Below are 14291 nucleotides of genomic sequence, written 5' to 3' on the forward strand. Positions count from 1 at the left end.
GACAATGTAGAAAAGGTAAATGTGGCCCTTGTTAGAGGAGCCAGTCATCTTGTTGAGGTTATTGAATCATACTGGAAAAGTATGGGTAGATATTTATCAATTGACTAAAGGTGGGCCTTTCAAGAGTGTAGGGACATGACTATGACTAAGGTCTAAAGCAGGAATGACATGGAACAAGGGACTTGTTACCCAGCTGCCAAGTCAGCTAAATCACCTTTCTATGTGGAAAGATATACAGGGTCTTATGTTTATTTATTTTTCCCTTCTTACTGCTAGTCAGGCCCTCCTATATAGTCAGCAAATGTTCTAGCATTGAGCTATATCACCAGCTTTCCTATGTTAATCAGAAAGCATCTTTGTGAGTTTTCATGTTTTTATTTGCGAAAGATAAGACTTCACATAAGTAAATTATATTGGTCCTGCATGATTGGTGAATAGTGTATGACAGTCATAATCTCCCACAAAGCACTGCCTACTATCTGCTGGTAACACAGAAATGAGCCAGATAATCAGAACTGGCATTTTAGCCATGGTTGTGCACCTGTCCCCCTGCTGATTACATGCCAGCTCCTCCCTGCTCTGCTCATTTAAGATGACAAGCAGCATTCACATAACCACAAGGCATTGTCTTTCTAGAGCTCTGCTCTCCCCATCCATCACGCCTCCTCACAGTCTGCCACGTAGGGCCTGCATAGATATCTTGACATCCCTCATTCACAGAGCAAAGTCTGAAGACAAATGAGGAGGCTGGGAATGTTTCCAGTTCAAAGAACACAACACTGTAGACATGAGTGGGGCCTAGAGGCTGTGTACAGTCATTTGAAAAATTGACATTCCGAAGTGCTGAAAGAGTTGACACCTTTCCAAAATTATCTTCTACAGCATCGGATGTCCTAGGCCGGATGACTAACTCCTGGCATCATCATCCTTTGTTATTAGTAACTGTATCTGAGTATCTCTCAAGCACAGCACCTTGTCTTTGTGTGATAGCTTTGCATGCTGGATCTCTCCTTATACATGTTTAATTCTGTGGTATTATGTGCACATTTTGAACTAAGGACTAAGGAAGTACTTGTAATTTGAGTCAGGAACTGAACCATTTTCAAGTGCTGATTCTTCCTGTGTGACGTTTTTTACAGAAACGAAGATGCAGTCCATCAGATGGCTGTCGCTCCCTTCCTGTTACCGTCAAACTCCCCGTCACCTGTTGAGGTAAAGTTGTTCAGAAAAATGCGCTCAGAGTTTTTCACCATTTCCATAAAACCTTACTGTTTGATTTTTAGCCACATAATATCTGTTAACTAGCAGATTTTCATGTCTAAGATAGAAAGCATTTGAAGTATAGAGAGTATTATAAGGTATAAAGCATTGTTGAATAAATGTATTAGAATCAACCACTGGTATTACCTCTTCAGAGTTACAAAGTTCCTCAGATCTATTGGATGATCTAGCAGTGGTCATTAACATACTCAAAACCCAGAGAAGCCTGCCGCTGCTCCATCCACGAAGAACAAGGGGCCTGCAGTGTCGAACCCTTGGGGAATGGTTGGTGTGAGTCTGCAATGAAAGACAGAAACAGCTGGACTCATCCTCAGGGCACCACAGCAATGTAGAACTTGTCAGGAAGAATTGGCCCTCATGCCTGTGGGCTGGCGTCTCCCTCCCCCTCTTCCTTCCAGACACTCAGCCTCGTGGATGAGTGCTGGCTTCTCCCCTCACTTCCTCCTCCATAGGTCCATTGTCTCTAGAAACATCCTCACTTACACACCTGAGGTGTGCTTTGCTAGCCCCATCTCTGAATCCAATCAAGATCAGTCACGATTGAATCAGAAGCTATTCCAGTTACAAGTTTTTTGTTTTGACCAGTTATTTGTCTTAAAATTTTCTAGCAATAAACAGTTTCCATCATCGTGATTTCAGCAGTCTTGCCAACACTAAGGGTTTGTTTGTTTGTTTGTTTGTTTTGTTTTTTTAAGACCTCACAGGGTCTGGAGATGCAGCAGTAGAGTCTGTGCCTGGCATGCACTAGGCCCTAGGCTCAGTGCCTAGCACCAAGAGATAGTGGAGGGAATGGAGAAGGAAGACATGGGGTAGATAGAAGACATGGTGGCAAGGGCAGCCCTGCAGCCAAAATACCGGATCCTGCAGCCGTATAGAAGCCATGGAGTCTTGAAGAGTTGCAGTTGCAATAACCCTTTGACCAATGTTTTAATTTTTTTGCAGAATAATGACAGTAGCTTCTGCCTCATTGCTAAGATTAAATAATGCATGTACAGAATATGTTCTAAGACTTCCCAGAAGATGACTGAGGCCACAGATAATACCGAGCTGTATAGAAAGCAGCACCATGGTTTCATTGGTTTTCTTTTGTCTGGAGTGGCTGTGAGTGTCAACCACATGATTTCTTTAGTATGTCCCTGGCCAGCCGGGGTTGCAGCTTCCTGCTCAGAGGCTGCATGTGGCAGGTGACCGAGGATGCTGCTCGCTGTGTCAGGCCCTGTCTAAGTATTTCCAGTACTGCTTTCATGACTCCTACATCAGACTGAGAGGCAGTGATGTTATTTCAACCTTGAGAAGAGACACAGAGGCTAAGTCTTATGCCCATGGGCCCTTGTTCAGGTTAGCCAGTCAGACCTGGCCATGACCACCAAGCCTATCACTTGTCATGGAGTGGAAAGAAGCAGTGCATATGGAGTACTTAGTACATTTCATGCCACAAAGCAAGCATTCAGCACAAGTGAACTGTTTTGTCATTTGAATCTTAGTCAACCTTTATGGTATATAATACTAGATACCGCAATTCATTTTAAAAATAAATATGCTAATCACAGAAATAATTAGAATCACTGTTGAAATAAAATTTAGTCATCTGTAAAAAAAGATTTCTTTTTCTTATATCTTAATTTTGCTGAATCAGTAATTAGCCAGAAAAAGTAGCTTGGTGTCATTCAAAAGAACATTGTCTTATGAGCACTTAGAAGGCTGATTTTGCCTTTTTTTTTTTTTTTCTTTTGAGGCATAGTCTCACTCTGTAGTCTTCGCTAGCCTAGAACTCATCTGTAGGCCAGGTTGGAGGCTGGTCTCAAACTCATAGAGATCTACCTGCCTTAGCTTCCCGAGTGCTGGGACTAAGGGTGAGCCCACCTGGCCTGATTTTGCTTTTTAAGTAAAGCAGGTTGCTAGTGTATATGAAGAAGAAATGACACCGCATGTAACTTTCAGGACCCTCATCACAAGAGCTGAGTTGTAGTATGCCTCATCAGCATTTCATTTGAAAGGTAAGGAAGTCACACTAGGTGCTTGTCCGATAAATAGTTTCCTTTAAAAGAACAGGGCTCTAATTCCTGTTACAGTGTTGCCATTTGAATTACATCTTCAGAGCTGTCAGCTCTCTGCACTGCTGGCTCTAGTGGCTGTCACCTGCAGAAGAGCACCACCTATGAGAATGAAGCTACAAGCCTCTTCACTATTCTGTCCTCCTTATTTGCCTATATTCCAGTCATTCTGCCTTTACCCACGGCATTTCTGTGAGTGTTCAAGCATAATTTATAAGGTGTATGACAAAAAGAACCAGTTTAGGCCGGGCGGTGGTAGTGCATGCCTTTAATCCCAGCACTCGGGAGGCAGAGCCAGGCAGATCTCTGTGAGTTCGAGACCAGCCTAGTCTCCAGAGCGAGTTCCAGGAAAGGCGCAAAGCCACACAGAGAAACCCTGTCTCGAGGAAAAAAAAAAAAAAAAAAGAACCGGTTTAAACCATAAGCCATACATTAAGTGCAGCCATGCCACTGTTAAGTTGAACCTGACAACAATAATTCATGCTGACTTTTATTGCATGCTAGTGACATCTCACATTCCTTCCTTGTTTGGTAAATATTTAGTAAGCTCTTACATCTGGCATAGTTCTAGCCAAATACTTCATGCAGTTATGTGCTTGTACAGTCAGAGAGAATATGCTAGCAGAATGTTGAACTAGAAGTGTGATGGTTGATGTTGAGTTGCTTGACTTCCTTTCTGCCAGTTGCCTGTTGGTTATGTGAGTTTGGTAAAGGCAGTTAACCCCCTGCAAAGCTTCTCTTTCTCTGTGAAGACTCTTCTAAGTATATCAGAAGGGAGTAATGAGGGTCAGGTCCTATGTCAGAAGAGTCTGCACAGCTTTGCATGTTTCCACAGTGTTGTTAGCCTTTCTGTACAGCACATTTGGCCACAGTGAGACCACTGCAGCATTGGGTGGCACAGTGTGTAAGCACAAGCTCAGAAGTCAGGCAGATCTCAGTTCTGATCTTCACCCTGGAAGGATTAACACTGTGAAATGCTTAGACAAAGCCTGGCATATGCTGGGGGTTTATTTCGGTTGTGCTCATATTATCCCAGCCTCTAGCACGCATTCCAGCTTCTGACATCTTCCATCTTCAATGGTTATGAACAAAATGGGATTTCCTCCTTTATTAAATTATTTAATTCTTGAATTGACAAATGAAAAGTGTTTATATTTACCAGTATCAACATTGTTTTTGGAATATGTATACATTATGGGATGGCTAGCCCAATGTAGATAGCATGTATTCTTTCACATAGTTTTTGTTTTGTGTGTGTGCTAAGATTATTTGAAATCTCTAAGAGTGCTGCATGCCTATAATCCCAGCATTGAGGCCAAAGACAAAAATAGTGAGTTTAAGGCTAGCCTGGGCTACATAAGAGCTCCAAGCTAACCTGGGCTATACAACAATATCCTAACTCAATATCTAATTAAAAAAACAAAATAAAACAACAACAAAAAAAAAACCTCCTAGAGATTTTCAGGACTGCAAGCATTTTTAATTACAGTCTGATTATGTGTCTTGTACTTAATTGCCCAATCTAACTGAAATTTTGGAGCCTTTGACTTACATTTCCTCAATTCCACTAGTAACCAGCATGCTACTCTCTGCTTCTGTGAGATAAACATTTTTTGAGAAACCATAGTTAAGTGAAATCCTGTGATATTTTACTTAGAACATCTGGCTTGTTTCACTTAATGAAGCTAATTTTTCCGACACTGGTAGATTTACACAGTGTATACATAAGACTCATTTTTCTTATCCAGTCCTCCACTGACAATGCTTAGGTGATTCTGTTCCTTGGTCATTGGGGATATTGTTACAGCTAATGTGAGTATTTCGTTTCTTTGGTTGGACTTTGAAAAATGTCTTATGCTGCCAGGTGTGCCTCACATACCTCCCAACACTGAGGCTGAGGCAAGAGAATCATGAGCCCAGACAGTCTGGGTTAGAGGGAGACTCCGTATGCTTAGAAATGGTTTCATAGAACACAGGAATAGCACAAACTAAACCACAGAAGAAGAAAATGTAGTAGTTGGGGGAGTGAGAGGGATGTGAAATGAAATCATGGAAGATGTTGAAAAATAGACTAAGGTTACATGAGTGTCTTGAATTCTAAACTCCAGAAGGCCTGAATGACAAGCTGTAGGCACTTGGATCTGTTGGAAGCATCTTGAACAAGACCATCCAACCAGGGCTATAATTCAGGATTAGTTGAAGAACAGTGTCAAAGGTGTCTTGAGGCTCAATGTGTAAAGGCACTTGTGAAAGGCAATGCTAAAGGTGTGAGATGGCTCAGTGTGTAAAGGCACTTGTGAAAGGCAATGCTAAAGGTATCTTGAGGTTCAGTGTGTGATGACACTTGTGAAGGGCAGTTTCAGAGCCAGACAACTTTAGTTCAATCCTGGGAACCAAAACAGTTCCCACAAGTTTTCTGACTGCCACAAGTGTGTGCTTTGGGATTAATTGTCTTAATTGAGGAGGAAAACCGAGTTAGAAAGTCATTGCAGGGGTCTCCTAAGAGACTGATGAGTGCTCAGGTAAAATCAGGATGTTGAATATTCATGGCATCCCTTCATGAGGAGGCCAGAATCTTGGAGACATCTTTCTACAACAGGAGCTTTTGTTTTGCTTGTGCTCAGAGGCTGTGCTTCTCGAATGCCCCCTGGGAGGGAGGGCCAGTCATGAAGAGCTGAGGAGATGGTTGCAGAGGGACAGCCATTGCCCTGATTTCCACTTTGCCTTTAATTGTGCACTGCTGAGCTGGAATTCCAACTCATCTAAAAATATGTTCATGGTAGTGGTTAGGAAAGAGAAATGCAGGTTGTCATATCTAATAAACAGAATTTTTTTTGGCAAAAAGAAATGTTTGTGAACTTCTGCTGCAGTGAGAATTAAAAGTCCTATGTGGTGTTTTGAAAAATGCATTGGATTTAGGAACACAGTCATAACATAGTCTAAACCAACAACCATGGATCTTATTTTAAAAATAAAGAAACAAGCCAGGTGTGATGCCCATGACTTCAATCCCAGCACTCAGGAGGCAGGGGCAGGCAGATCTCTGTGAGTGGGAGGCCAGCAGGCCAATCAGTGCTACAGACAGAGACCTTATCTTTAAAAATTGAAAAGAAAACAATCTCTAGTTATACTGGGTGGCATGTTAGGTTTTTCAAGTATTGTGTTGTTTGGTGATGTCTCAAATCAAAGGAAAAGTTATTTTTATTGATATGTTCTTGTCATGTTGGATGAGGAAATGGGAAGGACAGCAGTAATGTTCATATGGTGGAAACGTCTTTCTAAACCACCAGAGCCTGCTTAGCTTGAGGGATGCTCTGCTCTCAGAGAATGTTCCTACCCTCAAGCTTCTTGCTGTCCAGTCAGTAAGAAACCGTGTGTAAACTGTCTATCTGAAAAAACAAAGTAACATAAAAATAAAATAGCAAGCAAGGTGACAGTACATCCTGCAGTCCCAGCTCTCAGGAGGTAGAGGCAGGATTTAAGTCCAAGACCAGCCTGGGCTGCATAGTGAGACTCTGTCTCAAAACTTATTAAATTAGGAGGCTGGGAAGTGAGTAACGAGTATGTGGGCCTGAGTGTGAATCTTTAGCACAGGTTTGAAAGCTCTACGAGGTAGAATATATCTGTCACCCCAGTGCTGGCCAGCCAGACTAGCCAGTTGGTGAGCCCCAGGGTTAGTGCTTTCTCTCCTGTGTACATGCTCAGGCGTGTACACACACACACACACACACACACTTTTTTAACTATTGAAAATTTATTCAATATAATCTGGTCATGGTGTCTCCTTCCAGACCCCCTCTCCAGTCATCCAACTGCATGCCTTCTTTCTCTATTTAGAAAACAAACAGGCAAATAAAAAAGGAAATAAACCAAAATAAAAACAAATAGCAAAAAAGCACAAGAAACACACACACACACAGATATGCATTCATACAAACAAAAACTACCATGAAAAACAGAAAATCGGGAACCATTCAAGCAAAAGACCAGTGAGATAAAAAATGCCCAGACAAATCAATATGAGACAAAAAAATATCTGCAAAAATACCATTGAGTTCATTTTGTGTTGCCATCTATTGCTATGTATGGGGCCTGCCTTGAAGTGTGTTTATATACCCAGCGAGACTCCACTGGAGCAAATCAATTTTCCTTTGCAAGTGGTTGTCACTTGGAGATAGATAGCATCTGGGCTTGTGCCTTCTTCCACTGTCAGTGCCAGGAGCCTCTTTGGCATGCACCTGTGTGGGCCCATGCGTGTTGTCTGTGAATCAGTGCGTCAGTCCTGTTGTGTCTAGAAGACACGGTTTCCTTGGTGCCATCCTTCCCTCTGGCTCCTATAGCCTTTCTGCTTCCTTTTCTTCATATTTCCCAGAGCCCTGAGGGGAGAGGTTTGAAGAAGACACCCCATTTAGGGCTGAGTACTCCAAAGTGTCTTACTCTCTGCACATTGTCCATTGCGGGTCTCAATGTACAGTTCCCATCTCCTGTGAGAGGAAGCTTCTCTGGTCCAAGTCCCAGCCCAGTGTGGCCTTATTCCCCGCCCCCCCCATTAAAAAAAGTTAAAACATTAAACTAAAATAAATGAAAAAGCAACCATCATCACCTTATTTAGGAGATTCCCAGTGAACCCAGCAGAGGAAGAGAAGTTTGGAATTTTACAAGGTGTGCTAAAAAATGTCCTTAATAGGACACAGGGACACGGACACACACCCACCCCTATACCATCTTTGGGTGATGTTGTGTTGATCTTTTTCCATTTACTCATCTATGGTCCTGACTTCCCGTGTTTCCTGCCTTTGGTCTTCCTGGGGAGTTGTTGTTGTGAGCAGCCTTGGTAAGCCAGCCACACTGAACAGGCCAGCCACACTGAACAGGCCAGCCACACTGAACAGGTAGTTTGAAGATCAGCAAGAGAGAAATGGACACCTGCCCCTGGATTAACAGACTCATCTTGTCAGCGGTCACTTTCCTTCAGCCAGATGGTCCTCAAGCCACCAGGGACTCTTGTTCCTTAGAGTCATGCTTCTGCCTCCTTCCTGTCTCTGCTGTTGGCCATGTTTTAAGCTCTTGGCAAGTGGGGTGTTTTAAGAGCTCCTTGCCCTGTGCACCATTCTGTTCTCAGAGTGGAGGTACAATTTTGTTTGTGGATTGTTTAAGCACACATACTCTACTCGTAAACCTTAGCTTGCCTGGAAAGTAAATTCCTCATTTCCAGCCATTCTCAATTTTTTTTTTTTGTCCTGAGTCTCCCTCCATCTGGATTTTGACTTCAGGTCTTCCTCAGTGGAGGCATGTCCAACTGACAGCAGAAGAGAGTGTTTAAAATGTGACTGTAGTACAGCTTGGAGCATGGCCTTTGAAGAGGCAGACCCAGGAGATGAATACAGCATAAGACAAAGGGCATGAAAGAAGCACAGATGTTGGCATCAGATTCCCCGCATACATAATCAGGATGGAAAAGAGAGGCTAATGAATGTTTCTGGAGAAACAGTAAACACGAGATGCATGAGTGCTGTCTTACAGAAAAACATGTTATGAAATAATCTGAAGTATAGTATACTGAATACATAAATCAGTAAGTAGTTGTCTATCATATAATCAAATAATATGCATGGGCATAATTGTATTGCTGCACTTTTTTTTTTTTTTTTTTTGGTTTTTTGAGACAGGGTTTCTCTGTGTAGGTTTGCACCTTTCCTGGAACTCACTCTGTAGACCAGGCTGGCCTCGAACTCACAGAGATCCGCCTGCCTCTGCCTCCTGAGTGCTGGGATTAAAGGTGTGTGCCACCACCACCCAGAATACTGCTGCACTTTTATGTGACTAGTGGCACTGTAATTTTATACCAGCATCACCATCAATGTGTGATGCACATGCTGGTTTTTATGTCAGTGGCACAGGCTAGAGTCATTTTTGGAGGAGAGAACTTTGAGAAAATGTCCTCGGTAGACTGGCCTGTAGGCAAGTCTGCAGAGCATTTTCTTAGTGACTGAAGTGAGAACAAGCCTTGAGGAGCAAGCTAATAAGCAGCAGTCCTCTGCATCCGTTCCTGCCTTCAGCTCCCACCTGACTTCCTCACTGAAGAACCTGGATTGGGACATGTAATCTGAAGCACACCCTTTCCCCCCCCCCCCCCCCCCCGTAGTGATTTTTGTTTGGTGTTTTAGCACAGCAATAGAAACCCTAAGGTACGGAACTCCACTATGTGTATGGTCCATCATTGAAACATTACTTTGTAATGGATGACTGTACCCAATACTTGTTTCTTTGGGAGCTTTTTATTGTTGGTTTGTTGACAGGTCCTTGCTATATAGGCTGGACAGCTCTGTGGAAGTCATCCAGTGGCCAGAGCTGGAAACTTCTCTTCCTTGGTTTACAACCCTTTATCCTCCATCAGCTTCACCTTCCCAGCCTGTTCTCACTTTCCTTTGCTTCTGCCCAACCTGCCTTATAAAACAGGGAAGTCATGGTCTCTACTTATTGAGCAGGCATCTGACATTTTATATGCCCTTTGAGTTTTATAGCTTAGTCCTTGAATATTCATTCATTTCTTTTATTACATAATTGATAAATGGTCATGTGTTGTAGTTTGAAAGAAAATGGCCCCCAAAGAGAGTGGTACTATTTGGAGGTGTGGCTTTATTAGAGTAGGTGTGGCCTTGTTGGAAGAAGTGTGTCACTGTGGAGTGGTCTTTGAGGTCTCCTATATGCTTAAGCTTTGCTCAGTGTGATATTCAGTCTACTTCCTGTTGCCTGCATATCAACATGTAGCAGCTCCTTCTCCAGCACCATGTCTGCCTGCACACCACCATGCTCTCTGCCATGAAGATAATGGATTAAACCTCTGAAACTGGAAGCCGCCCACTTCACTGAGATGTTTTCCTTTATTAGAGTTGTCATGGTCATGGTGTCTCTCCACAGCAATAGAAACCCTAAGACATCATGTATCTTAGTGACTGCATTGGTTCAACAATATGCTTTATCTAGGCACATAGGATTACAATTTTGTGGGAGAAATAATTTTTCAGTGTTTGTTGGCTTGTAAAAGCTGAATGTGTGGGCATAAACATCCAGATAATTAGTAAAATACAAAGAGAAGAGAGCCAAAGATGAGGAAAGAACTTCCAGAACTGACAAAGTTCACTGTCCAGGTTCCTGTTCATGACAAACTGTTGACAAGAAGAAGGGAACTGACCTGAGACAGCCAGGCCTGTGCCTAGAACAGAGCAGGGACTGGCTTTCCTGAGAGATACTACAGGCAGCAGGGATCAGTGCCAATAGAGCAAATGGACAGACATGTCTGCTGGTCTACTGTTACAAAGAAGATGGCAGGATGGCTAATGCAGAAGCAGTGTCCATATAGCATTAGGAGCACTACACCCACAGCTGTGCAGTGTGTGTGGTCTGAGACAGTGTGAATGAAGAATAACTTTTTTTTTTTTTTTTTTTTGCTTTGCTTTTACTGTCCCACAGGATCTGGGTAGCACTGAACCTGTCAGTAGTGAGGAAGACAGCAGTGTGGACGTTAAACACCTGCCTGACACTGGAAGCCCCAAACCGGTAAGAATCCTAGACTGGGAGGGACAGGGCTTGCACTTACTCCCCCTAGAGGAAGGGCTGACTGCCTCTTGTCTTGGTCACTAGGTACTTTGAGCTCTAAGAAACAAGAGCTCTCCAATCAGCAAGTGAGTGCTTCTCCCTGCACAGCGTCCCCGCCACCACACTTGAGCCTTGCTGTCTAGGATTACCGTGGCAGCCAGGCACTCTTTCCAATCCAGTTCAGCCCTGGGTATCTCCAGGGTCTGGACTGAAGGAACCTTAGCCATACAGGAGATGAGGTCTTTGATTCCCATAAAAGATACTTAGTCGCCAACAGTGAGGGAAGTTGTGGCATAGGACAAGGTGCATAGGACATCTTGTTTAATCATCTGCTTTGAACCAAGCTCTCTGCTGTGTTCTACATCCGTGAGAGTGGTAACTTATTTACAAATAAGGTCAATGGCTGCTTTGTGCACATGATCTCTGTGTCAATGCCTTTTTTCACGATGTGCCTTTCTGGTTTGTAGCCCATCACTTCCAAAGTTGGACTACAGTTGTTAGAAAGGAATGGGGTTGGTTTGGGTTGTTGCTTCCCTGCCCCTCTGTGTTTCAAATGTCCGTGGACCTCCAGAAGTCCACCACTTAGATGACTTTAAATCTGCCTTACTTGAAGGAGTTTGAGAAGTCATTCATTTCTTTATCTTCTTTCAGCTTTTAGAAAAAAAATATGAGTCGGAACTGCTTAGATTTTTGTCTCCAACTAAGTGAACTGATTTGTTCAGGCTTAAAGAAAAGGTTACTTCAGCAAGAGTAGAAATTGTAGCAGACCACAATTGGGCAAACTTCTTGGGACCCTAGACCTCCAGTATCAAGGGGAGCAATAATAACACATGGGGACCCGCGCTCCTCTTCCAAAAGACAATGCATATCTGCACTGAAGAGCCATTCATTTAAATACAAGTTAACTTATTCTTTGGGACACTGTCACTTTGGATACATTAGAGTTCTCAACCTTCCTAATGCTGTGACCCTTTAATACTGTTCCTCATGTTGTCGTGACCCCCAACCATAAAATTATTTCCTTGCTACTCTGTAACTGTAATTTGCTACTGTTGTGAATCATAATGTAAATATCTGATATGCAACCCCAAAGGAGATTTGGTCTTAGCCTGTTGTGGTGGCACATAACTTTATCCCCTCAGATTATATTCCTGGTAAAGGGTAGAACCAGGGTTTAGATCCAAGGAGTCTGGCTCCAGTGTTAACTAGTCTCAAACTCGGTATGATCCTCCTGCTTCAGCCTTCCAAATGCTGGGATTACATTTATATGTGAGCCACCATACCCTAGCCTCATAATCCCCAAGTGAGTTTTTGTCCTTGGTGTTGAGTTTGTAATTCTTATTAAATCATTAGTGGGTGGTAATGAAAAGATTGTGTTCAGAGTGGTTAGTATACAACTGGAAAAGTGGAGTGCACTTTTCACCCCTAGAATTAAAGCACTAACCTACTGAAGCTTCTCCACGAAGAAAGGCCAGTAAGATGGGTGTGTGAGAGGGTACCAGGGAAACTGACTTACTTGACCATGGAGTCTCGGAAGCCCCACAATAGGTTATCTGTAAGCTGAAAAACCCACAGAAGCCAAGTCCAAAGGCCTTAGAACCAGGAATGTCACGGGGACAAGTTGTGGCATTCACACACTGGAGATCCTGGGGCGCTGGTGTCCAAGGCCAGGAGCTGGTACCGCTGATCCAGGAAGGGTGGAGAAGAGGAATTACTCTAAGCTCACCTGTGAAAGCAGTAGTAAGAGACAGGAAACTGAGATGCTGAAACATGAACCAAGTTGCCTAAAACCACCCAGCTGGGAGGCTGCTCTCTAAAGCACTGTGTAATAATGCCAATCACAGAGATGCAGACACAATGAAACCAAAGTCCACCAACCACGAGGATCACTCTTCGATCTGCACACACACACTTCTAAATCATCAGTTCCTAACATCATGAAATTTTGAGATAAAAACAGGTCATTAAAGAGATGAATTTTAATGGCTCAGAGGTTAAGAGCACTACCTATTCTTCCAGAGGACCTGGGTTCAATTCCCAGCACCCACATGGCAGCTCACAATGGTCTGTTTTGTGAAACTACTTAGTAACAATTCAGGTGTGTATCAAGTGATGCCTGGTCTTTCAAACCTAGTTCACATATATAGCCCCCATCGCACTTCCCATTTCTCACAGGTTTTTAAAGTTGAGAAGAGAATGGTGGGAACAGGAAGGCGGGGGGGAGAGAGAGAGAGAGAGACGCTGCCAGCCGCCACCATGAGAAGATGTTAAGATACTGGTAAGCCACAAACTATGTGGCAACTTATAGATTAATAGAAATGGATTAATTTTAGATATAAGAACAGTTAGCAAGCAGCCTGACATGGCCATATAGTTTGTAAGCAATATAAGTCTCTGTGTGTTTACTTGGTTGGGTCTGAGCAGCTGTGAGCCTGGTGGGTGAGAGAGACTTGTCCTGACCGTGGGCCAGGCAGGACAACTCCAACTACAGTTGTTCCAGGTTTCGTTTGTTTTGTTTTCATGCTGGCAGTGGCGTGTGCTGCTGCTATCTATTGTCTGACCCTTAGCACAAGAATGGAGAAGGGGACTCTAGGTAGCAAGGTGGCAAACAACCTGGAGTTACCAAGATGCCTGGGGAGCGTGCGCTGTTTGCCTAATCAACTTTCAACTGACCTAAATAGTCCGTGGTATGAAAACTCAGATGAAAGCCATTTTCCCACTTCAGGGTTCCATCCGCTGGGCTGCCTGGATCTGAAATGCCTGGCCCATGTAAGCTTTCAAACACACTTCAGGGAAGATCAGTTTCTCTTGTATTAAATAGTGCCTGTGGGTCAAGATGCCCTAGTGTGACTCGCCTTTCCAAATGCCAGGACTCTCAGGTACAAAGGAAGAGCCTGAGTCTGTGAAGACCTGAATCTTCCTCCTCCAGTCACTGGCTCTGAAAAGGCTCACACCGCTCATCTGACTCCTCCTCCAAGTCTGCCTGTCTGCTGCCTCTTTGTTGTGGGGACTGAGTAGATTCTGCACATGAAACTCAACCGCACTTGCCTGAAGCAAGGCTTAATCTGAAGCAGCTAGCATTAATACCAGATTCTGCCTAGGTAAAATCCACCTGCCCCAACGCCCTCATTTGTCAGCCTACATTTTCTTTGAAGCTGCAGTATGACTTTCTAAGAAGCAAAAGCACATAAAACATCATTTAGGGGCTAGAGAGATGGCTCAGCGGTTAAAAGCTGCTCTTCCAGAGATCCTGAGTTCAATTCCCAGCAACTACATGCTCACAACCATCTATAATGGGATCTGATTCCCTCTTCTGGTGTCCCTGAAGACAGGTTACTCATACACATTAAAAAATAA

At 43.4% G+C, this 14291-nt stretch overlaps 1 protein-coding gene across 2 annotated transcripts in view; it reads left to right on the forward strand.

The window, feature by feature from the left end:
• Positions 1–14291, forward strand: part of Patj (PATJ crumbs cell polarity complex component) — a 325946-nt gene that overhangs the window by 223295 nt on the left and 88360 nt on the right. For both annotated transcript variants that reach the window (XM_036177074.1, XM_036177075.1), the window contains 2 exons: positions 1140–1212; positions 10809–10895. In XM_036177074.1, the coding sequence (XP_036032967.1) occupies positions 1140–1212; positions 10809–10895 (160 nt within the window). The remainder of the gene's footprint in view (positions 1–1139; positions 1213–10808; positions 10896–14291) is intronic.

The sequence above is a fragment of the Onychomys torridus genome, chromosome 2, assembly GCF_903995425.1.
Source record: "Onychomys torridus chromosome 2, mOncTor1.1, whole genome shotgun sequence".
NCBI classification, from domain to species: Eukaryota; Metazoa; Chordata; class Mammalia; order Rodentia; family Cricetidae; genus Onychomys; species Onychomys torridus.